Below are 22960 nucleotides of genomic sequence, written 5' to 3'. Positions count from 1 at the left end.
AGTTTCAAAAAAATAGAAAACAATATGGACAATGGAACAGTGTGTTTTGACCTAAGTTCATTCGATCAGCGAATCAAACCAACTTGAAGAACGTTGAATGATATAGTATATCGTATAGATTTTAAAGAACACTGTGACCACCTTTGCATTTGCATTGCAGGCAACAAATATGAGAATCATACACAAGCACTTCCACTCCACTAGCCACTGCTCACGTACACTTACACAAGTATATCTCATACCACAGCTGAAATCACATAGCACGATGCAAACACACAGCAACATCGCATACGCATGCATGCAGCCCTAACAGGGCAGAAAATCATCGAGTTCAGCGTTTCCTGATGGCGAAGGCGGCCAAGATGACGAGGAATAAGAGGACGAGCACGGCGAGGAACGATCCCACGACGGCGCCGCTGGTGCGCTGGCAGAAGCCGTGGAACTGCATGCAGATGGGCACCCAGTTGGCGCGCAGGTTCCCCGAGTGCGCCAGGTCCACGATCGCCGCCGCCGCTGCCGCAGCGGCCGTCAGCAGCGCCGCTATGATCTGCAGCAAACCACGCACCATGAAAGAACTTGGTACGTACTCAGCGACTGATGAGCTGATCAGCGGCGTGTCGTCGTGTGTGCAGTGCAGTGTGTGACGGATGAGTGCCGGCGGAGAGGGAGAAGGGAAGGGATACCATGTCGCAGACGAGCAGGAGGTGGCGCAAGCCGATGGCCTGTGGGCGGAGGACGATGACGGCGGAGAAGGGCAGGGACAGCACCAGGTACCCCGCCGCGATCGCGTTGGCCACCATGAAGAACCTGCAACATGCGTTCTTCGTCGTCAGCTCAAGTCGATCGACATGCACTGGAATGGACGGGCGGGCGGGCGGGCGACACCGACAGGAGCGCCGGGAAGTCGTCGAAGCGGGCGTGGAACTGGAAGAACTGGGTGAAGACGGAGAGCGTCTCGTCGGAGGTGCCCGTGGCGATGGCGGCGGCGAGGGCGGGCCCGAAGGCCGCGACCCTCAGCACGAAGTCCAGGAGCGCCACGCACCGGCTGCCGCGGTCGGCGCGCCGGAAGAACGGGACCCCCGTCTTCCGAGGCGCCGTCGTCGTCGCTGCCGCGGGTACCGCCGCTGCTGCAGCGGGAGGAGGAGGCGCCGTGGCCACGGCCGGGGCCTTGCCGTGGTCGCGGGCCACGTCGTCGATGGGGATCACGGTCGCGGCGGCGCCGGCCTCGCTGGTGCTCATGGTTGGTTGCTGCTGCGTCGTTGGAGCTAGCTAGGCGCGGGCGGCAGGCGGCGCGATAGAGGTGCCGAGACTGGGAGATGCTTAGCTTAGCTAGCTCGACTGCTTGCTTGCGTTGCGTCGTTTGAGTTTGAGGAGAGAACATTTATAGCGTCAGATGGCTTAGCTGCTACGAGCTGTGTTGGGGTGATTGTGATAGTGAAGTTAGTGAAGTTGGATCGCGAAGAGGTTGGGAGCCGGAGAGGGTGTAGTAGTGTGGTTTAGGAATATATGGAGCCCGGAGTGGTTACCAACTGCTATGCAAAAGCGCCAACACAGCAGATAAGAGTACGTGATTGGGAGACTCTGTGTTAGTGTGGAATCTAGAGGTAGGATACAACGAGCAAGTCTTGTCTTGTCATTCACAAACTGCTTTTTTTAGCAAACCTTGATATGGATGGCTCTCGACACCGGTCTCACTCGCTTAAGGCTTTATTTGGCTCTACTCGTATTCCACTACAATTAATTCAAGTGCTTAGTGTACTCGTAATTCCATATTTTACTTGGTTCAAGTGTTTAGTTGCACTCGTATTCACCCCTATTCGCTTGGCTAATAAGGGCATGACTGAAAATACTGTTCGCTGATTTGTTATGAACAGATTAAGATTAGTGTGTCACTACCCAAGAGGTTTGGGATCACGTAGTTTGGTATGTTGTTTACACTACACTATCCACCACAGCTCGCTTAGTGCATGTGGGCCCGGGACACTGGTCTTGATGTGTTGTTTACATTCTACTCTCTTTGTCCCAAAATAATTATCGTTTTGGATTTTCTTATCATAAGTTTGACTAGATTTATAAACAAATACATATTACATTTTTATTTTCAAGTAAATGTATCAAAAAAAACTAGATTCAGAGATCTTTTCGATGATACTAATTATATACTATAAGTATTAATATTTTTAATATATATTTAGTTAAAGTTGTTTTTTGAGATATGAGAATAAAAGCTATTTTGGAACGGAGGGAGAGCAATGCAAATGTATCCCGACCATGGCTCATGTTCTTGCTTGAAGGATAGCATTAGCATTGCCCTTGTTCCCACAGGCCAGACTGATTAGGAATGCAAGATGGGTTGTCCGGGAACCCACAAATAGGTTTAATTTTTTATGACTTTTCTCGAGTTCTCAAATAACCCATGTTGCATCCCTAAGGCCAGTCTTAGTGGCTCGTTTCAATGCACTGTTTTCAAAACAAATCCGCTGACAGGGCATCAATGAAACGAATAATAAAACAACCTCCACAATGCATGAGTTTTACCTTGACGTTTCCTAGACTAGGCAAATCATTTAATTACTGCAAAATGATTGGATCACATGCAAGATGGTGAAACGATTTAGCTTTCAGTGGGAATTTCATCCCGTTTCACCGCGTGGGAAACAACGCCCGCGGAGTTTCACCATGGTGAAACTACTTCCTTCTCTCTTCTCTTTGTTTCATGCAAAAAGTGTAATTTTGCTGACATGACGCTCTAATAAATGTGCATAACATCCTACTGAACCCCCACTGAGACTGGCCTAATCAGTCTAATTAACACATCTCGCTCGGCATCTGTGCGCTGTTGTTCTGCATTCAACATGATCGTAGTCGGCATAGTTGTTACAAGAGCGATTGGTTGCTTGTACATAGCACAACTCAAGTTAGCATAAATTATGTATGCAACGTCTTGAAGTTTAATTGTCCTACAGAGACAAATCACATCTGGTAAAATTATTTCTGGCTGCTTACATTATGAATCAGTATAAATGTAAGCAATGTCTTGGAGTTTAATCGTCCTGCACAGACAAATCGTATATGGTAAAAAAAAAAGTTTGGTCGCATACATTACATTGCATGTACCTTAATGTTCGTGTAAAGAATTCATATTTCTAATCAAGCTATGAATGAGAATATTTCATTTTTATGTACCCATTGGCGGACGCACGAGGGGGGCTGGGGTGGCTGCAGCCCCCCTCTTGGCTCAAAACTTTTTTTAACAGGTTTTTTTTTAGCAAAAGACTCCATATATTTAGTATTTTTCTATGTTTATTTTATGAATCTTTGTCTTTAAACACTTTGAATCAATATTGAATTATCAATATTAGATATATTTATTAGGTCTTGTTTATTTTCCAAAATATTTTGCAAAATTTTTCAGATTTTCCATCATATCGAATCTTGTGGCACATGCATGAAGCACTAAATATATATAAAAGAAATAACTAATTACACAGTTTATCTGTAATTTGCGAGACGAATCTTTTGAGCATAGTTAGTCCATGATCAGACAATATTTGTCAAATACAAATGCTACTATTCTTATTTTGCAAAAAAATTTGAAACTAAATAAGGCCTTAGTGTATTAGATTGAGCAAGAAAAAAAATTTTGCTTATGTTATTTAGCCCCCTCTTGAACTATTTCTGGGTCCGCCACTGTATGTACCCATCTACTTGTGCAAATCCGTATCGACTAAATACGACTAAATCACTAGAGATGATGCTGTATGGAGGCATGGAGCACTGTGTTGATCTAAAAACCTCCACTAACAACTAAACATGAACAAACTGCATGCGGTGCGTAAATTCTATGCTGACAACTAAACAAGCCCCTATGCTTCGCGGCGCCCGCAGGCTTCATGGCCCCCTAGCGTAGCCAGCGTGGCAATGCCGATCCGCTATCGTGCCCGGGAGATTTGCATCCCCTTACGAGGGCTTGAGTGCTTGCTGCGAAATACCAGACAGAATCGAGCGGTACGCTAGAACAATCAGACATTCTGATGGCAGTTAACTAGCATATGAATACCACACATTAGTACTCCCACAAAAATTATCTGGAGCAAGGGGTTCAAGCGTTGAAGTCATGAAGATGAAGAAATAGAACAACCAGAACGCCGACATTTTTTGCCTTTTAAAAGAATTCCACTATCTTATCCAGAAATATACCAATGGGAGCTAACGCATAAGAAACGAAGAACAAAGCCAGGGTAAAAACAACGCTTGCTGTACAGGTTTACGCACCTACCACCAGCAAAGATGTACATGTACATCAGCAATCCCCCTTTTTTTTACGGTTTCCTTCTTTTGTTTCAGTAGGACCAAGAAAAAAGTTTCACTTTCTTCTCCCCATTAATTTGCTGTCTGCGGCACTTATTCACCTTGGATGTCTTTGTCCTCTCTTTCAGAGCCTCTGTTGTCGCTTTCTTCCATATGTACATCCTACCTGAAGATATGGACGACGGACGACGTTCCACACGCACAAAATCTGAAGAAGGTTAACGAACCCCTAGCCAAATTGACAAATTGACAACTGCTTCCATAGCCAATAATACTCTCTTCAAACAAGCACCTGCACCACAAAACAAAATGACGAGGAAAAGATAGTGACGTCAACATCTTTCTTCAAGATTGCTTATGGAACTTCTCGAGACCACTAAGATAGACAGCAGCATATTGATGAACTTGATAAAATTTCATGTGTTAAATGACAATTCTAGTCAAAACAAAACAAGGCAGCAGCTTCAGTACTGTTTCAAGCAAGTAGCATAATCCAAACATGACAATAGAAGAAAAAAATAAAGACTCTGAGATCCCAGGGATTCGGGGACAGTGCTGCAGAGCAAAAGCCAGGTATGACAGCTCAGTAGCTCAGGTTTCAAAAACCACCCGGAACTAACCAGTTCTTTTATCCTTAACAGCCAAAACTGAAACTGGGCTGGCATCAGTTAGTTCTCAAAGAACTGGTCTAAGGTCAGACTCCCCATTTGATCCCATCTTGCTAAATACTTCCTCTGGTCACGAAAATATGTAGCTTTGGAGTATATAGAAGTACGTTTACTAGCTACTTAGATTACAAAATCCAAACTCGAGAACTCAAAATGTCCAAGAAATCCAATCGACAAACTGAACTTCAGAACTCAAAACAGGACGAGAAGTTACCAAGGTTACTAATTTTAAAACCCAAAACAAGAAATGGAACTCTAGCCACACCCTCACCATGAAATCCTAGATTAGCAGGCTATTTGCATGATATGGAAAGTAGGGCATAGAACTATAGATCCCAACAGAAAAGTAGGATTTCTAAAAAGAATATATATACCTGAAATTATGTGCATTTTGGGGACTACAAATTTGTCACACTCAATGTCCACCACTGCTACTTTGCTCTAAGCTACAACCATCCCTGAGTGCTTCTTGGGCTTCATTCTCCATGCCTTGTGATAATAGTGCTGCTGCCTGAAGATAGAATGCTGTTGACCATGTCGGAGATATTACCAGAGCATTCATTGCATCATTCAATGCCTCCTGTGGCATGCCATTCATCAGATATGACAGGCAGCGTCGAGCATAAATGGTTGGAGAAACCATTGTACCAACTTCAATGAACTGCATGATAAAGAACAAAGACCGGGTCAGCAGCAGCCTTCAGGTAACTGTGATATGCCTGTTATAATGTACTCATGAACATCAATACTTTTAGTGTATGTAGCCCAGAGCTATTTTCCAATAGTGTCTTAATATAGGGAACAAATTGGAAGACGTTGAACCTATATGACTCCTAATCATATTCAATCATGCAACTCCACAGTATCTCTGTCACATCCATATAAAATAAAAGGGCAGAACACATCAAACCTGGGAATAGCAATCAATGGCAGTAGTAAAATCCTTCTGTCGAAAAGCATTGTCACCCTTCTTTTTTGAGTTCAATGTATCTTGCATCTGATTTGTCCACATCTGAAACGAGAGCTGGAGCACAAACAAAAAAAAGAACAAAAAAAAAAGGATGACATAGCAGCAAATATGAACAATTTGGCTGAAAAATATATGGAAGAAACGTCAAATTTCAAACCACATGATGAACCCCAAAAAATTATTCCAGCACAAAGTAATCTGTGCGATTGAGATTAAATAGCATACAAAGGGCTTTTAAATGCAACTATACCAAATGAACATCCTGAAATGTAAGATAAGGTTTTGATTATGTATTTAGAGTATCTGCATATGAAATAAAGTTGCTATAGGAGACTACGAATCTAATATGCATCAGAATGACTACCGGCAAGTATTATCTATGTTTTGTTGTGCAAAAAAAAATATCATAATGGTTTGCTTGTTTGAATGTATCTGATAATGTTGTATTAAAGTATGAACAAACAATGTCTTTAAACCTCTAAAGAAAATAAATAAATAAAATGAACCTCATTTGCAGTCCCCTCATCATCCTTGTAGCCCGTCTTTTCTAGAATTTCATGTATTGCTGTCAGATCCTTTCTGGAACAAGCTTCGGCGAGAGGGGAAAGATGCAATGGTTGGATAGAAGATGCACCGCCACGCGGAATGCCCATCAGCTCATAAGATGGAGTCTGCAAAAGATTTAAACATTGTCAACAAGGATGTCAAAGCATTATCTTCAGACAGGCTGAAACGGCCTGGATTAGACAGGACTGAAATTACCCGTTGCAATTCAATTATTTTGTCAGGCTAAATTAGGAATGGACTAAATGCTGAACACAATGTCTGGTGATTTAATGAATGGGCTATCTGAAGACAATGACTGAAATGGCCCTCAAACCCATTGCATACTTTTCTCAACATAGTGCCAGATAATGCAAGCCTGAATTCAAGAATGCTAACAATAGAAAGATAAAGTATTCACCTCGACATCCCTCTGTAGAGGAGTCAATACTTGCACAAGTGACCTGACATTAGGTCGCTCACGGGGTTCATAGTGAAGGCACCTTGAAGCTAATCGCACCATTTCTGTTCCTTCCTCATTTGAAAATTGACCCTCTAAACATGAGTCTAAGAGCTTATTTAAGTTTCGGTCCCGAATCAGGTCAAGGGCCTGCACATATTTGCTCCACAATCATTAGTCTGGTACAACTGATTTTTCCTTGAACATAGAACAAATCAGGAATATAATTGTGTGAAATGATAGTTATTGTTGCATATAACGGTCACTGTTGTCTCATTATACTTTGTTCCAAAACAGGTATGTCATCAGACAACACTTTCTCACAGTGCAAAATAGTCAAGATGATAATTATACACTAGGTTGCCCTTCTTATGGTCTACTAGATAAGACCAATGCTGCCATGCAGGTTGATTTGAATGAGTAACTATAACCCAAAATGAGATTATCTCACATTGTTTAATGAAGGTGAAGACTGAAACCTATAGACAAAGTGATTTTGCATTGTTCAACGTAACTATCTTTTTAGAAAGCAATGTAACTAAACTTTTTGCTAAATAAGCCTTCTATGGACTATGAGCTTGTCATATTCACATGAAATTGCTAGTAGATGCTGTCATATCAGTCAACATAAGAGAGCGCTTAAAACATTAAAACAAGGACATTTCTCAAAGCATTAGAGCTCAATGTTGTTACATGGCTAGGAGGAATATGCTTCCCACTAAGAACGTCAATCAGTAAGGTTCCAAAGCTGTATATGACACTTTCAGGAGTGATACGTCCTGCAGGTAAAACAGAAGACAAAAACGCAGGAATGAGATGTTGACGGCTTGAGGTTAATACAAAGAGGATCTTATAATCTTGTACAATTTCTACAAAGATAATCTAATATTCTTGTACAATCTACACAAAAATAATGGTCCAGAGTTTTCAGATAGCTCAGACTACATGTATAATTGAATGTACAATCTACATGTATAATTTTGAAGGTAACATTAAACCCAAGCAAAGACAAATCGTCAAAATATGAATTTGCATGTGTGATGCTCTGTAAAAATGTTCGTCATCACTTGTATCAATTAGGTTTACTTCGCAGATTAAACCATTAGTGCATGCTATGTTTTGCTCAAATCTACTATAGGTCCTGCCACAAAAATGGTTCTAAATCATAACATAAAATATAATTGCACTGTATCCAGATGCACCATTGAATGGCAGATCCAAACGAGCTTTGCAAAGGTACCTTAGCTTCTATAAATAACTTGCTTCAAGTGTTCCACATGTAAAAGAACATAACAGGGTGAATAATACAATGTAGTTCCTTGGAAGCTCAGCACTAATTATTAAATCAAACTCACATTAAATTGCTACTAACCAAATTGGTTTAGGTCATTAAAAAAGTAAGACCCACCAGTCCTCATGTATTCTGGAGGCGTAAATGCCAAATTGGTACTGTAACTTTTTCCATCCCGACTGTTCTTCATGAGGCCAAAACAGGAAAGTCTAGGGTTACAGTCCTGCAGCATGTAGACAGCATAACTGTGTTACAGAACCCACTGCTGATCATGCTGAAAAAATAAATCACATGATACTCACATCATCAAACAGAGCTCTATAGGCATTGAGATCATGGTAGAGAGCACGGCCCCTGTTGGTGCAATATTCTAAAGCCTCAGCAAGACAGAGAACAACCCTTAGTCTCATGGTCCACTTCATTGATTGTGACTCCCCTGAGAAATGCACAGAGTAATATGGGGGTAATTACACTATCAATCTTGTCAGGCAGTCAAAACAACGTATTAGATGTCTTGATCCCATTAGAAGTTCAAAGAGAAAATTCACAAATAGATGCAATGCAAGATCTTGTGCAAAAACAGTTTAATAATTAATAAATGTGATGGCATCATCCTCAATACCCTACAGTCGAGCGACAGATTATGAATGCAAATTGTTTTGTAATGCTAAACATAACTAAAACATAGAAGATTTTCGAAGAACTCACAGTGGAAAAGATGTTTTGCTAGCGTATCATTGGGCATGTATTCTGCAACAAGCAATCTCTCATCACCTTCACAGCAACAACCAAGCAAATTTGCTAACCTTTTGCTTCGGAGCAGGCCAACTGATCTAGCTTCTTCCTGCAAGGTACATATTTCCCAAAAGGTCAGTGAGTGTTCGACCATGTCCTAGACAATTTGCAGTTGCGGGTAAAGCAAATAAAATACAATCCTACACACAAAGAAGAGGATGTTTTCCCCTATCTATTACACTAACACATGTGATGCAGAGTAAAATTAGAACAGACTAACAGAACCATAAGTGATAAAATATCTTGTGGATAAGTCACAATTTGAAAGGCGCATAAAGCACTAGTACAAGTAGATCTGAGAGAATCAAAGATACAAAATGTGGTTGACAAAAGCTGATGGCCCCTATTAAAGTGTCATCATTGAGATGGATAAAATGCTGTACAGAAATAAACACATAAGTTCCCCATATTTGGCACTATATCATTACTGAGATGACAACACAAGCTCTAGTTCTAGCTAATAGTACATGTGTAACTTCACATTAACCAGTTCAATCTGGAAAGGGGGGCAAAAAGTGATGTTCAACAATGGACAGAATGATGGGACTCATAGCAGCTGATATGATAGCTGTCTCACACAGCACTTGTTTAGAAATGGAATCTAACAATCAAACAAAACAAAAGAGAAAATGATAGGCAAACAGGTGGTAGGTGCCGCCATTCCATTCCATTTGCAAGCCATGATAATCCATCCAAAAGCAAAATAAGTAAATAGCAAGCATGCATATCATCACTGGAACAGGTACAAATCAACAACCTCCATGATAAGAGGCATTCTCAGAGCTTAGGTATGTCAACCAAAAGTTGCAAGGAATCCACAATGCCCAAAATAAACAACCAGGTAACGAACTACCAATTACACCCACCAGATGCACATAATTAGAAAGGGTAAACGAGAAGGCAGCTGGGATACCATGAACTGGCGTGGGTCAGGCCAGGCAGAGCGGTTGAAGCGCTTGACAGCAATGCGGCGCTGGGCATCGAGCTTCCCCTTGTATACCACATTGGGCGCCTTCTCACCGTGCTCAGACACGATGTTCTCCACCGCAAACCCTGATGTAGCTAGCCGCAACTGCTCGAAGGTGAACTCCTGGAACGCAGGCAGGTCGTATGCCTCCTCGTCCTCCGTCACTATTGAATAGTAAAACAAGTGTTGCAGTCAAAATACTGCGAATTCCATGGAAAAGCTAATTCACATGCCTAACAAAACCTATTTGCAGCCTAAACAGTAGCCATCAAAGAGCCCCGTTATCAGAAACAATTCCAGTTAAAAAAAAAACTCAAGTTGTGTGAACACGCAACTGCAGATATCATCAATCGAACTGGATGGAAATCAATGGGTGGAAGAAATCAATAGGCACTCTACTCAATCTAGAAACCATCCAAATGCGGATGTGACAACCATACGCGAATCCGAACACCACAAAATCGCATGGAAAAAGTAATCCGCAGACCTAACAAAACCCATCTCCAGCCATAATCACCACTATCAAAGAGGAAAGAGCGCCTAAATCAGAAACGGCTCCTTAAAAAAAGCTCAGGAGTGGTGCGGAAACGCAACTGCAGATATCACGCATCGAAGTGTCGAACTGGATGGAAACGAAGTGGTTGAGGAAATCAACCAGCACCCTACTCAATCTAGTAACCATCCAAATGCGGACGTAGCGGCCCTACGCGAACCCAAGTATCCAAAAATACTACTCCTGCCGACAATCTCGGTGGTGAAAAAAAAATGGAGAAGAGAAACCAAAAAAGGCAACAAAAACTATCTCGGAGAAGGGAAAACCAGCCGCCAAAAACAGCAAAAGCAAAGCGCCGAGGCGGCGGCATGGAAGGCGGAAGGCATCCGCACCAGTATCAGTCTTCTCGTGGGTAACCCCGTTGTTCGGCTTGCGGCAGCAGCAGGCGGCCTTGGACACGCAGGTGCCCATTTCGATCCACGCAAGCCCGGAGACGGATGGCGGCGTGGGGGAATAAAATCCGAGGCGACCTGCACGGGACGGAGCAAGCAGAGCAGCAAACCTGGGAGGTGAGAACGGAATTCAAAGCCCGCCCGGATCTGAGCACGGGACGGGGCCGCCCGAATCCAAGCGACCGAGCGAGCTGCTCACCTGCGCCGAGCAAGCGGCAGAGCGGGCGGAACCGGAGCGGCGCGGCGAGAAGGGAGGAGGACGGCGAGCGGGCGGTAGTGGATGGGATCTTCTCGTCTTCTCCTCTCTGCTCTCTGCTGGGGAGTAGCAGCAGTTCCGTTGGGGGCGCGTCGTCCCCTGCCTGAGCGAGGAAGGGGAGAGGACAGGAGAGGAGAAGAGAAGAGGCGAGCCGCTGGTTCGAGTAGCAGCAGGAGTATTTCCTGCTGGTTTATTTCGACGGGAATATTTTCTGGTTTATTTATACCGACATGCCTGTACTCGGGAGCAGTGCGGGATTACCAGTTTAATCGCGTCAAATCAAGCGGTAATTTTTTTTCTGATTAAAAAAAAAGGTTCATGAGAGGCAGGCAGCATCAAATGGCGTGGAAGGGGGTAGCCGCGCCAAACCGCCGGAACGGCACGGCAAGTTGGCGACGTGCGTTTCTGCTCGGGGCGCGCGCGCGGCGGGCTCCGCGGGGGCGTTTCCGCTCGCTCGGGTCGGGGCGCGGGCGGTGCCGCGGTGGTGGTGGCCCGGGAACGCAACAACGTGAGCCTCACGGGTCACGGCCGCCACGAAAAGCACGAAGACGGGTTCGCCGGCCGGCAGCGGCAGGTGAGGACGTCTGACGCCCTCGTTGTCTCACGGAGAAAATTCGCCACACGACGTGCTGGTCTGTTTGCTCCTCTTTCTTCTGTAGAAGAGTAGAGGTGGCGGCGACAGATTCAAATATCACATGTGGCTAAATGAGAAGCCCTGAGCAAATTAACCTAAAAACTAATAAAGGCTCTTGGAGTGTGTAGTTTTATATAACAAATAAAATAAAGGTTCAATGTTGAAGTGGAAATTATAGAGGGTTATGCTGATACGGATATGAAATCTTTGTATGTACGCGTCAATATTCGCAAGGTGGGCGGATCAACGAGAAATAAATTGGAAGAGCCAGTGGAGCCACAATTTATATATCTATTGGCTTTGCAGTACAATATTGCTATAGTAACGAACAATGTTGAATCGGAGCTAGGAAGAGTCGTGTCAAATGATCCCTAAACTCACTCATTTTGTGGTCTTCTTGCACTTTGAGCTCCGCGGGTACTCATTTTATTGTGCATAACTTTGATGAGGTCTCCATGGGCTTGCGGAAGAAGGGCTCGAGCCCCTGCATCACCTAATTCCACCATTGATAAATTGAATGCTTGATTACATCGAGATATAAAAGTACCTTCAAACGCTTGCACGAGGGTAGACATATTTTCAAGTCTCAAGCTATCTCTACTCTACCTAATGATAGAGAGACAATGGTTTTTCCTGACATGTTCCTTTTTAATCCTAAAATACCTTTTGCGCCTTTGTATCATGTATGGGACCATGGGCCCTAATCCATTCTCATATGAATTACAACATCTTGTATCCAACGAGATGGACGAAGTCCAGTTTTAAAACGTATTGTTAGGTTACATTTTGGAAGGGGTCTTGGCCCCGTCCCTCACAAGGTATATTGTGGTAGAAAAAATCAACATGATTTAATCTATATAAAAGGTCACTTTACTCCTTAGTTCTTTTTCTTAACTTCACAACAGTCTCAACTCAAAAGCTACCTACTAGTTTGTATGGCTGATGCATTAGTAAGGAATCCTTCACCCTTCATAGAATACGCTCTCCGGCTCTCCGCAATGTGATGGTTCTGGATGTAGAGCCCAATACAAAGTTTGTTACTCCTCTTCTTTCTCTCCAATGCCATTTTTTGCTCATGCAGTGTTCTCTTTACTTTTTCTCTATCGGTGTTCATTGACCTCTCGTTAGCACCTTGGTCTAAGCCCTTTTTGTCCTTGGACTCCACCTCCTCTCCCTCGTCCGCCCTACACGTGCGCCGTTGTCTCCACTTGGCATGCACAAACGTGGTGCGCCCAACCACGACGAGTGTGCACATGTCTGTGAGGGGCACTGCAGAAGGGGGGAGTGTGCTCCAACCCTTGAAGACAGTCGACGAGTCTAGGTGAGAAGACATGGTTGTGGCTTGTGTGCCAAGCTCCACTCATCTTCTAGTGTTGGTGCATGACATCATCCTAGGAGTCTAGGACTAGCAGCGTGGAGGACGATGAGAGTGGTTGCACGACTCTCCTTTCCTAGTGCTAGTGGCAAGGCGTCATGTTAGTCGACACGTGAAAAAAAAATCCACCGCTTTGTTCCTTAGATATTAGGTCGAAATCGTTATCACCTAATAAATTATTTCTTGTTATCTTAATCTCTTTATCCTTATTTATTGTCTTGCCACATTAATACTCTGTGTACATGGCATGCTCATTTAATAGGATGAAAGTGGTTCCACCAATCGTGTTGGGGGTGCCCTCGTGACTAAAAATGTGGGCATGAGACTATAACTCATGAGAATGAATCTTCACTTTAGAGTAGTCTAGACGACTTTTATGAAATAACATCCTTACATGAGCGGCATGTAGTTTCATTATACAACGCCCGAGAAGAGTAAAGAGGGCAGACTAGATGTGAACGTGAAGAGTGGATGAACAATTTGGGCTCGAACAACATATGATACTCAATGCATTAAATGTGACTCACGAATGAATGTCAATCGTTTTTCTTTAAAAAAATTGTGAATTGTTTTGTTCCAAGTTGAAAAAAGGGTCTTGAAACAGGGTTCTATTAGGCCTTGTTTGGATACCCCTCTAATTATAATGATAAGACTATATAATTAAATTTTAATCCAAATAGGATTGATGATATGATGAGTTATTATAATCGAAACTCTTGAGTGCTATAATCCCATAATGTAGGTGAGACTAGATTAGAGCAACTCTAGCAGTAGCCTCTAAAACTAGGCCCCTACTTTTAATTTAGGTGCCCCCCCTACTTCTTGGGGCTCAACTTTTTTGCTTCAACTCCAACAGTAGCACCCAAATTTGGGCCCTCAAACCTATTACAGAGAGAATGACAGAAGGGACCCACTCGTCATTGTATTTTTCTTCTTCCTCTTTCTTATTCCTTTGGACAGGGACACAATTAGAGCATCGAGCCGGTTACCGTATGGTGTTATACACATGCAAGGGAATAGAGAGAGAGGGAGCATGCGCTGGGGCTAGGACACGCGATGGAGGATGAGGGTTGTTTTGTTGGGCTAACAGGAATGAGGTCTGGGGGAGAAATATGGGTGCCCGGCCAAATATGGGGTTTGGAGTAGAGACCCTGCTGGAGTAATGTTTTTAGCCTGATCACCTATATTTAGCTATTGGGGCTTGAGTAGGGGCCCTGTTGGAGTTGCCCTTATAGAGAATGTCCACCTTGCTCCTCATTGATTATTCAACTTGCCTAGTTAGAAAGTATAGAATAGAAATTTCTCACTTTGATCAATCATATTTAATCACTATAATAATCCATAGTCCTCATTATAATAATCATATGCATAATTCGTTGGATTATAATAATTGTGAAGAGGCCCTTATTGACGTGGCCAACTGTAGTGTGCAAAAAAAAAAGTTGCTTGCTTTTAGTAAAAGCGGTGGAAACTCTTTTTTCTATAGGAAAAAAAAAAGTAAAAAACCGTTTGCCGGCCTTGACTACGATGCGGCTGACTGGCCGTGCGGACGGTGAGGCATTGTTTAGTCTCAAAATTTTTAACATTATTTGTCACATCAAATCCTGTGACACAAACATTAAATATAAATAAAAAATAATGAATTATATAATTTATTTATAATTTATATAAGGAATTTTAAAGTTTAATTAGTTTATAGTTAAACAATAATTATTAAATACAAATAAAAATGATAATATAGTTAAATTCTCTAATTGGCGTGGCGTGCGGAAACGTCAACTCAAACCGTTTGATGCAAACGAAGGTCTTGTTTAGCTCCGAAAAAATTTTGGATTTCGCTACTGTAGCATTTTGTTTTTATTTGATAAATATTATTCTATCGTAAACTAACTAGGATCAAAAGATTCGTATCGTGATTTACAGACAAAATGTGTAATTAGTTTTTATTTTTGTCTATATTTAATATTCCATATATGTGCCGTAAGATTCGATGTGACGGAGAATCTTGAAAACTTTTTAAATTTCAGGCCTTGTTTAGTTCCGAAAAGTGAAAACTTTTCGGTACTGTAGCACTTTCGTTTGTTTGTGACAAATATTATCCAATCATAGATTAACTAGGATCAAAAGATTCGTCTCGTGATTTACAGCTAAACTGTATAATTAGTTTTTATTTTCGTTTATATTTAATGTTTCATGCATGTGCCACAAGATTCGATGTGACGGGGAATCTTGAAAACTTTTTGGTTTTCAGGGTGAACTAAACAAGGCCTCAGAATGATCGAAGAGACGTGGTGTCGTCCAACCAATTGGATCGAGATGGAACATCACATTCACATCCCAGAAAACTTGGCTACCGCCAGGGCAGCCTTGGAGCAGGCAGCCCTTTCTGTCAGGCTCAGGCGTCAGCGGAGTGGAGCGCCCGGCGGTGCGCGCGCGAGGCCGAGGCCGAGACCGAGAGGGGGCGTGGAAGGTGGTGGTTCTGGCCTTCCAGCGCAGAAAGACGCGGGGACCGGACCAGTCCAGTCGCAGCCAGGCAGATAGAGAGGGGGGCTCGAAAGGAAAAAGGCGCGTGGAAATCAGCGCCGCACGCTCGCAGTCCGGATTCCGGCGGCCCGCGGCCAACAAGTGGCGGCTGCATGCCGGCCGCGGCGTCTTGCGACTGCGGTGCGGATCTCTCGTCGTCTCCCACGTGCAGCGGCAGGAAGCTACTACTCTAGATTTGAACACTGGCGTTCGGGGTTTGACCGTGTTTCAAACCCAACGGAATGAATGAATTATAATCCTCCGGTGTTTACCTAGCGGCGAGCGGCGACGTATTACGTATACATACGTACGTACGTATGTTTTTTTTTGAATCGTATGTAGGGTACGTTTGTTCTGACCTTGCGTTGTCGCACGGAGTCAGAGAAGGGAAGAGGCAAGCCGCCTGGCGTTCAGACGGAACAGCGTGAATTGTTAACCAACCAATAAGTAGTACTCCGTACGTACTAGTATACGTGTACTGTGTAGTACGTACACATCACTGTGCCTGTGCTAGGCAACTACACAGCCGTGCGGTCACCTCGGCGCGGCGACGGCGATGGAGGGCATGCAGAGCCTGACGCGGACGGCACTCTCGACTGGTGCTCGGTTCCGCATGCATCAGACACCACGACGGCAGTACTACGTAGCCTGAATCTGCGTCGTCCGTATATATCTTGCCTCAACCAGTCCAGAGTAGTGCTGCTTTTCACGTCATCAGGCCTTGTTTAGTTCGCAAAAATTTTCAAGATTTCCCGTCACATCGAATCTTTAGTCGCATGCATGGAGCATTAAATATAGATAAAAATAAAAACTAATTGTACAGTTTGTGAGATGAATCTTTTGAGCCTAGTTACTCCATGATTGGACAATGTTTGTCAAATAAAAACGAAAGTGCTACAGTAGCCAAAAACCAAAGTTTTTGCCAACTAAACAAGGCCTCAGTTGGCTTGCGACCCACACGACGACCATCCTGGCAAGCATGCGGGAGGGAGTGAGGTAGTAGTTGAGAGTTGAAACTGGTGTCCTAATTAATGCGCTGCTCGTATTATTATTTAGCACTAGTATATAGTATATGCTGCGCTTGCCTGGTAGTTAATTAGTGGTAATACAGTAACGTAGTATGGGATTGCACTGAAAGTGACGCTGCGAGAAAGGTCACTGACCCGCCCGACTGGTCTCTGAAGAGAAAGAGAGGATGGACAGTAGTATATATAGGTTAATAAAAAAGAGAAGGAAAAGAGATCCGTGCCTGTCAAAAAGAAAAGAGGGACCTACGACGAGGAAAAACCACCCCCGCCGTGGACTGTGTGCTTGTGCTTCTGGGCGTGAAGCATGCGAATTAATATAAAGTTAGTAAGGACTTGTTTATATCCAAAATTTTTTACAAAATGTGAATAGTATCAATTTTGTTTGTATTTGACAAATATTGTCCAATCATAGACTTAGGCTCAAAAGATTCGTCTCGTCAATTCCGACCAAACTGTGTAATTAGTTTTTATTTTCGTCTATATTTAATACTTCATACATACGTCTAAAGATTCGATGTGACGGAAAATCTAAAAAATTTTGCAAAATTTTTTGGGAAGTAAACAAGGCCTAAATTGATAAACCTAAAGAACCTACTCCTACTCCACCATATTTATTATAGTATAGTCTGCGATTAAAAAGAAATGACTCCGTAGATAGATAGAAGAAACAACGGCAAGCAATCATGGCCTGCCTAACCTGCGATTGACTACTGTATACGTATATATTGGAGATGGATAGGATAGAGGCACACCGAGTCGCCGAGCGTGCACCTGTGCAGGCCGGCCGTGAATGTAAATGAAAGAAACCTCGCAGTCGCAGGACACCACACGCCGGCCGGGCACAGCCGCACAGCAGGTAGTGGTGTACGGTAAGACTGACGGGCCGGGGAGGCATCAGGCATGGGAACAGAAATAAAGTGACAGCCCGGGATCGAGACGCCTGCACGACGTAGCAGCAGAGAGATCCGATACGTTGTGTTGTGTGCTGCTGATGAACTGGCCGTACGTCGCGTCGGCTGATGAATGATGCCTTGACAGCATCGATCGATATTACTATCAGCTAGGAGGTCGGTGGGTGACCTGATCTCGTACGGATTCGCTCATGTGTACAGCTACTCCAGCTAGCATCCGCGTGCGAGTACGGTACGGTGGAGGGCAACGAAGCCTTGCTGGCGGGGCTGGGCGGCCCTGTGTGGCATGTATTGGCATGCAATTATAGATTTCCATCTGGCCCGCGGCCGTTAGCACGGCCCACGGCCCGTTAATTTGGCCCGGCACGGGTATGGCCCGGCACGGTGGCTGACGGGCCTCGGGCGGCATGGCACGGGGGTGGGCCGTGCCATGGGCCGCCACCCCAGCACGTGGCCCGGCACGGGCACGGCCCGCTTCAGCGCTGCGGCACGACGGCGGCCCGACCCCCCCGCTCCATATAAAAATCCCACCCCTCTCGGCCTCTCGCCCTCTCCAAACCCTAAACGCCCTCAGCCCTCACCCGACCCCGCGCCGCGCCGCAGCTCGCTATCCGTGAATCCGTCTCGCCCTCTCCAAACCCTAAACGCTCTCCGCCTCTCCGTCTCGATCCGCCACCAGTCGCCGCTCCGGTGGCCTCACCGGCTCACCGCCGCTCCTCCACGGCTCCACCTCGAGGCCTGAGCACGCAAACCTTCTCTTCCCTCCTCCTTTCCGGTTTTCCCCTCCTTCCCTCTCCTCCTCCGGTGAACCATGTGAGTTCGTGTTGCACGTTCGTCCCTCTGCCGGCCGCCGGCGGTCGTCGTCGTTTCTAATCGATCTGTCTCGTCGTTTTTCCACCGGCTCGCTGGCCTCTTCTTCTCCGGCACCGGGCTCCGGTAGCACAGGTCCTAACCTAACCCTAGATCTGAATCTGCTCCGACTCTTTCATTCCTTCTTGCTCTTGCTCCGTCTATCATGATCATGACTCATGCATGGCGTTCTTGTTTGCAGGTTGGTGCCTGACGCCGCGTCTTCCTCCTCTGGAGTAGACATGGCCAGGCTGCCAAAGCGCCCGTCGAGGGGAGGTGCTGGAGCTGGAGGCCAGGGTCCGAGTCGACCGTCTAGTGCCAGTGGTGCTGGTGCTAGGCTCGCAACGCGGGGGGTGGATCCGCATCCCCCCTTGTCGACGGCGAGGACCTAGCGCCGCACCCGGACGAGGTCGACGATCTGGAAATGGAGCGCGAGGACGACGACGACTTGCGTGAGGACACTATTGGGTTTTTCGGCATAGATGTCGGTGACGAACCTGTTGGCAATGGCAATCAGCAACCCATCGATCTCGATGGTGACGACGCTGGAGTGTCTGCCTCCACTGACACTCGTGGTACCTCAGCCACGGCCTCTGGTAAGCGTGTTTCTGCTGTTTGGGAGTGGTTTGATGAGATCAAGGATGGCAAGTTGTGTATAGGTGCCATTTACAAACATTGTGGTACGAGGTATTCTGCTAGGTCCACTGGTGGCACTGGGCACTTGATTCGTCACATGAAAAGTTGCATGAAAAAACAAAAACATGCAACTATGGTTCAATCTAGACTTGCTCTTAATCCTGATGGCTTGAAAAATTGGCGTTATGATCCTGCTGTTGCTCGTAGTGAGTTATGTAGGTTGATAGCTAAGCTAGATCTTCCCTTAAGCATTGGTGATACACAGACCTGGGAAGACTACATTAAGCGTGCTCATAACCCTTTGTTTGTTAGGGTGTCTAGGCAGACCACTACTAGAGATCTTGGTAAGTTGTTTGCTGATGAACGTTCTGTGGTTATTAACTCTGTGTTACCTGCTTGTTCATCTGTGTCTTAAACATCTGACATATGGTCTGGTAATGCTAAAGAAGATTACATAACTGTTGTTGCTCATTATGTTAATGCTGATTGGGAGTTGCAGAAGAAGTTTATTGGTTTTAGGTTGATTGATGTGTCACATTCTGGTGAAAACATTGCCAATAGAATTGCTTCTGTGGTTGAGGAGTTTAATTTGATTGATAAAGTCTTTGTTGTAACTTTGGATAATGCATCTGCTAATTCTAAAGCTTTTGATATTTTGCAACCTTGCTTCTTTGGTTACCTGGGTTCTTATCCTGCTTCTACACGTGAAGATCCTAACAAAGTTCAATATTTGCTTGTGCATCAGCGTTGTGCTTGTCATATCTTAAATCTGATTGTTAAAACTGGGATGAAGTTGATTGATCCTTATCTTGAAGCATTTAGAACTGCAATAAGCTTTCTGAATTCCTCTAATCAAAGAATTGCATCTTTCAAAAACTATTGTAATTCTAAGGAAGAAAGACCTAGAAAGTTTGGCTTGGATATGGAAGTTAGGTGGAATTCCACCTATTTGATGCTTAAACATTTGATTCCATACAAGGAGATCTTTTCTGTGTGGATTACCACTAACTATGGTGCAGGATTGTTAACTAATGATCATTGGTTGGTTGCTGAACACATGATGAAATTCCTGGAATTATTTTATGAGGCTACTATTGTTCTTTCTGGTGTTTATTATCCAACTGCTCCTCTTGTTTTGCATCACCTACTAGACATTGCTGAGCACTTGAAAAAGGTTGAGGCTGATCCAAATTTTAGAAATATTGCATCACCCATGAAGCTTAAATTTCTAATGCTTTCATTCTTGATCCTAGAGCTAAGTTGAAAGGCTTCTATAATGTGCTTGATTTACTTGCTACAGCTACTGAAATCTCTTATACTTTGTACTATGGTGATGTTAAAGATGAGATGACCAGGCTGTTTAGCAAGTATGAGGAGAAATTTGGTGGTGCAAGTAGGTCTCAAAGGGTTTTAATGCCCTCTGCTGGTACTGGTAAGAGAAAGCAAGCATGGGGAAGGATCTATGGAGGTCCTGGTGCATCCCCTAGCTCTTCCCCTTCATGTTCATCTACTCCATCTGCTGCTAGTGAGCTTCAAGCTTACTGGGACAGTGACCCTGTTGGCGATTGGGATGATTCTTTTGACCTACTGTTATGGTGGCGTGACCACAAGCTAACCTATCCAATTTTATCTATTATGGCTCGCGATATTATGTCTGTTCCTGTTTCTACTGTTTCTTCGGAGTCCTGTTTTAGCTGTACATCCAGGATATTAGAAGACCGGCGGCGGCGACTTTTACCTGAGCATGTGGAGATGCTCACCTGTATCAAGGACTGGGAGCTAGGAGCAGCAAGACAACAACATCAAGCCGAGGACTTTGACCTTGAGGAGAAGTTCAAGAACTTGTACCTAGATGGAGAAGGTGAAGGCAGCGGCAGCGGAACCGGCACTGGCAGCGGTGGTACCACTGCTGGTACTTGATGGAAAACTGCCCAGGTACCCACTGTCTTTGTCTCAACATTCATCTTTCAATTCTGTTGGTAAAGAAGTCTAACATTGATCCTCTTTTGCAGGCACACTTTGGTGTCTTGGTGCAACAAGTTTTTTGGTGCAAGTGCAAGAAGTCTTTTGGTGCAAGAAATCTGTTGTAATAGGATAGAACTTTTACATTGCCTTGCCATTTGAACATTACCAGTGATGCTGGCTATTGTAATAGGATAGATGAAAACTTTGAACATTTGAGCTGGCTGCACTCTTTTTTCCTTTCTAGGGTTTCTCACAAGGGTGAGTTTACCTAGAAAGGTTTTTAATGAGGCAGCATTGCACAGAACAGCTCCTTTTGATAATTAATTCATAATTTTTCATAAGTCTTGTGTTTGTTGTGTTTGATAATGAATTCATAATTTTTCATAAGACTTGTCTCTCTGTTCAAACTTGGAAAATTGACTAAGTGTTGAAACTTCAAAAACTAACAAAGTGCTGAAAAATTGACTAAGTGTTTAAACTCGGCGGGCCACGGGCCAGCATGGCCCGGCGAAAAGGGCCGTGCCCAACGAGCGGCACGACATGAAAAAGTGGCCCATGGGCCGTGCCTTGGGCCGGTTCCCAGGCACGGGCACGACAGAGGCACGGCACGGCCGGCACGGCGGCCCGTTAAGGCACGACACGTGCTAGGGCCGGCACGGCCCGTTGGACAACTATACATGCAATCCATCATCAGAATCAGGTACCGGCCGGCTCATCTGTTGTTTTCCATATATAGTTGACACGGCGGATGAGGTTCGGTACCTATATATCTGTTGTGGCCGGGAGACTGCGACCTAGGTAGCTGCCGTGGGAGCTCAAGCTAGCGCAAGGAAGAAGGAACCCAAGCTGAGCTGGACATGCATGAACCGACGATCGACGAATTACTTACTCTCTACAATGGCCAGGTTGAAGGGCGCAGACTACATGGGACACATCGTCCTAAAATTCTTAGCCATTGGATTCTTCAATCAACGCTCCAAATTCACTCCACCTACTGCTACAGTGTGCAGTTAAAAATATCTCTTGGGCCACGTGTCCACTTGCACCCTGTTTGTGTTTTCTTTCTCAATTATTTGTGCTGCCCGTTGTGTACTCTGTTCTAGATAATAAAAGGGAAAAAAGAGGAGCCTTTTATATTTTCTTCTAGCATCTCGGTGGTCAAGCGAAGTACCAACAGAAAAAAAACTGCCACCGCTTACTTTCCCCATGATTTCTCATCTCTCTTGAAGTCATCTAAAATGTTTCATTGGCACACGTGTCCACCTACGTCTTTTTTCCATGTTGCGTGATATGTATTCGGATAGAAAAAAAAGGAGCGCTTCTGATATCTTTCAACCTCTCGGTGGTTAAAGTGGTGGTTAGAGAAAAAAACTGAAAAAAGTAAAAAGGCTACTCCCTTCATCTCAAAAATAAATGCATTTTTTGACTGCTACGATTCATGTTTGACTATTTATCTTATTTAATTTTTTTATCAAACAATAAAATAAATAAATCATTATAAAAATATATCTAACAACAAAATAAGTCATAAATAAAAAAATATTTATTATATTTTTTCATAAGACGGACGGTCAAACATGAATCATAGAAGTCAAAGAAATGCAATTATTTGTGGGATGTAGGGAGTACATAACCCCTCAAACTATTTAGGGTGCAATACTTCATCCCTAAACTATAAACCGGATATTCTACACCCTGAACTTTCAAAACCGATTAAATAACCCATGATTTTAGAGGGTGGTTTTGTCTTTTATTTATTTATTTCCGCTGAATATTTTAAAAATTGTAATAAATCACAAAAAAAATATAAAATAAAAAATTCAATTTTGTTGG

General features: G+C 44.0%; 2 protein-coding genes across 3 annotated transcripts; both read right to left on the bottom strand.

The window, feature by feature from the left end:
• On the bottom strand, positions 99 to 1371 carry LOC8076491 (casparian strip membrane protein 1). Its single transcript, XM_002447306.2, has 3 exons — positions 890 to 1371; positions 684 to 807; positions 99 to 547 (listed from the first exon to the last, which is right to left on the bottom strand). The coding sequence occupies exons 1-3, from the start codon at positions 1237 to 1239 to the stop codon at positions 332 to 334; spliced, it is 690 nt and encodes a 229-aa protein (XP_002447351.1). The 5' UTR covers positions 1240 to 1371; the 3' UTR covers positions 99 to 331.
• Positions 4036 to 11407, bottom strand: LOC8076490 (probable serine/threonine-protein kinase BSK3). 2 transcript variants are annotated; one of them, XM_002447305.2, is made up of 12 exons: positions 11150 to 11407; positions 10891 to 11028; positions 9952 to 10169; positions 8952 to 9087; positions 8546 to 8679; positions 8361 to 8466; positions 7646 to 7731; positions 6914 to 7102; positions 6456 to 6620; positions 5890 to 6003; positions 5354 to 5640; positions 4036 to 4603 (listed from the first exon to the last, which is right to left on the bottom strand). In XM_002447305.2, the coding sequence occupies exons 2-11, from the start codon at positions 10967 to 10969 to the stop codon at positions 5395 to 5397; spliced, it is 1473 nt and encodes a 490-aa protein (XP_002447350.1). In that variant the 5' UTR covers positions 10970 to 11028; positions 11150 to 11407; the 3' UTR covers positions 4036 to 4603; positions 5354 to 5394. The 2 variants fall into 2 exon arrangements, with proteins under 2 accessions (XP_002447350.1, XP_021318606.1); XM_021462931.1 differs by lacking the exons at positions 10891 to 11028; positions 11150 to 11407 and adding an exon at positions 10341 to 10375.

This window comes from Sorghum bicolor, chromosome 6 (assembly GCF_000003195.3).
Source record: "Sorghum bicolor cultivar BTx623 chromosome 6, Sorghum_bicolor_NCBIv3, whole genome shotgun sequence".
In the NCBI taxonomy this organism is placed as follows: domain Eukaryota; kingdom Viridiplantae; phylum Streptophyta; class Magnoliopsida; order Poales; family Poaceae; genus Sorghum; species Sorghum bicolor.
This window is presented reverse-complemented; position numbering and strand designations above follow the sequence as displayed.

What these genes read in the sequence shown, in the direction of transcription:
- LOC8076490 (XM_002447305.2), bottom strand. Translation starts at nt 10,969, where the DNA reads ATGGGCACCTGCGTGTCCAAGGCCGCCTGCTGCTGCCGCAAGCCGAAC. An exon ending in CTGACCCACGCCAGTTCATG is followed by an intron (nt 9,088 to 9,951) that starts GTATCCCAGCTG and finishes TGTACCTTGCAG; the next exon opens with GAAGAAGCTAGATCAGTTGG. An exon ending in CCATTGATTGCTATTCCCAG is followed by an intron (nt 5,641 to 5,889) that starts GTTTGATGTGTT and finishes TTTATCATGCAG; the next exon opens with TTCATTGAAGTTGGTACAAT.
- LOC8076491 (XM_002447306.2), bottom strand. Translation starts at nt 1,239, where the DNA reads ATGAGCACCAGCGAGGCCGGCGCCGCCGCGACCGTGATCCCCATCGAC. An exon ending in GACGACTTCCCGGCGCTCCT is followed by an intron (nt 808 to 889) that starts GTCGGTGTCGCC and finishes CGCATGTTGCAG; the next exon opens with GTTCTTCATGGTGGCCAACG. An exon ending in TCCTGCTCGTCTGCGACATG is followed by an intron (nt 548 to 683) that starts GTATCCCTTCCC and finishes GGTTTGCTGCAG; the next exon opens with ATCATAGCGGCGCTGCTGAC.